Raw genomic sequence first — 853 nt, forward strand, 5'->3', positions numbered from 1 at the left:
GCAAACGCCAGCGTTACGTGGAGAAGGACGGCAAGTGCAACGTGCAGCACGGGAACGTGCGGGAGACCTACCGCTACCTCACCGACATCTTCACCACGCTGGTGGACCTCAAGTGGCGCTTCAGCCTCCTCGTCTTCATCCTCGCCTACGCCATCACCTGGCTCTTCTTCGGCCTCATCTGGTGGTTCATCGCCTACTGCCGGGGGGACCTGGACCACCTGGAGGACCACGCCTGGACCCCCTGCGTCAACAACCTCAACGGCTTAAAAGTCTCCGCCTTCCTCTTCTCCATTGAGACGGAGACCACCATCGGCTACGGCCACCGCGTCATCACCGACAAGTGTCCCGAGGGCATCGTGCTGCTGCTGCTCCAGGCCATCCTGGGCTCCATGGTCAACGCCTTCATGGTGGGCTGCATGTTCGTGAAGATCTCCCAGCCCAACAAACGAGCCGAGACCTTGGTCTTCTCCTCCCACGCCGTGGTCTCCCTGCGGGACGATCGCCTCTGCCTGATGTTTCGCGTGGGCGACCTGCGGGACTCGCACATCGTGGAGGCCTCCATCCGCGCCAAGCTCATCAAGTCCAAGCAGACACAGGAGGGGGAGTTCATCCCCCTGGACCAGACCGACCTGAGCGTGGGCTTCGAGACGGGCGACGACCGCCTCTTCCTCGTCTCCCCCCTCATCATCAGCCACGAGATCGACGAGCGCAGCCCCTTCTGGGACGTCTCGCGGCACCAGCTGGAGAAGGACGATTTCGAGATCGTCGTCATCCTCGAGGGGATGGTGGAGGCCACAGGTAACGGGGACGCTGGCGGGGCGGGATGTGCGTGGGGACACCTCACCTCCATGGG

The 853-nt window shown here is 63.2% G+C and overlaps 1 protein-coding gene across 1 annotated transcript; it reads left to right on the forward strand.

The window, feature by feature from the left end:
• Positions 1-5: 5 nt before the first annotated feature.
• LOC104169188 (G protein-activated inward rectifier potassium channel 3-like) lies at positions 6-798 on the forward strand (the record flags this gene model as incomplete). Its single annotated transcript, XM_009710023.1, has 1 exon — positions 6-798. A coding segment is annotated over one exon (793 nt), but the record flags the coding sequence as incomplete, so codon positions are not given.
• Between the last annotated feature and the right edge of the window lie 55 nt (positions 799-853).

Source organism: Cariama cristata, unplaced genomic scaffold (genome assembly GCF_000690535.1).
Source record: "Cariama cristata isolate BGI_N322 unplaced genomic scaffold, ASM69053v1 scaffold34411, whole genome shotgun sequence".
Taxonomy (NCBI): domain Eukaryota; kingdom Metazoa; phylum Chordata; class Aves; order Cariamiformes; family Cariamidae; genus Cariama; species Cariama cristata.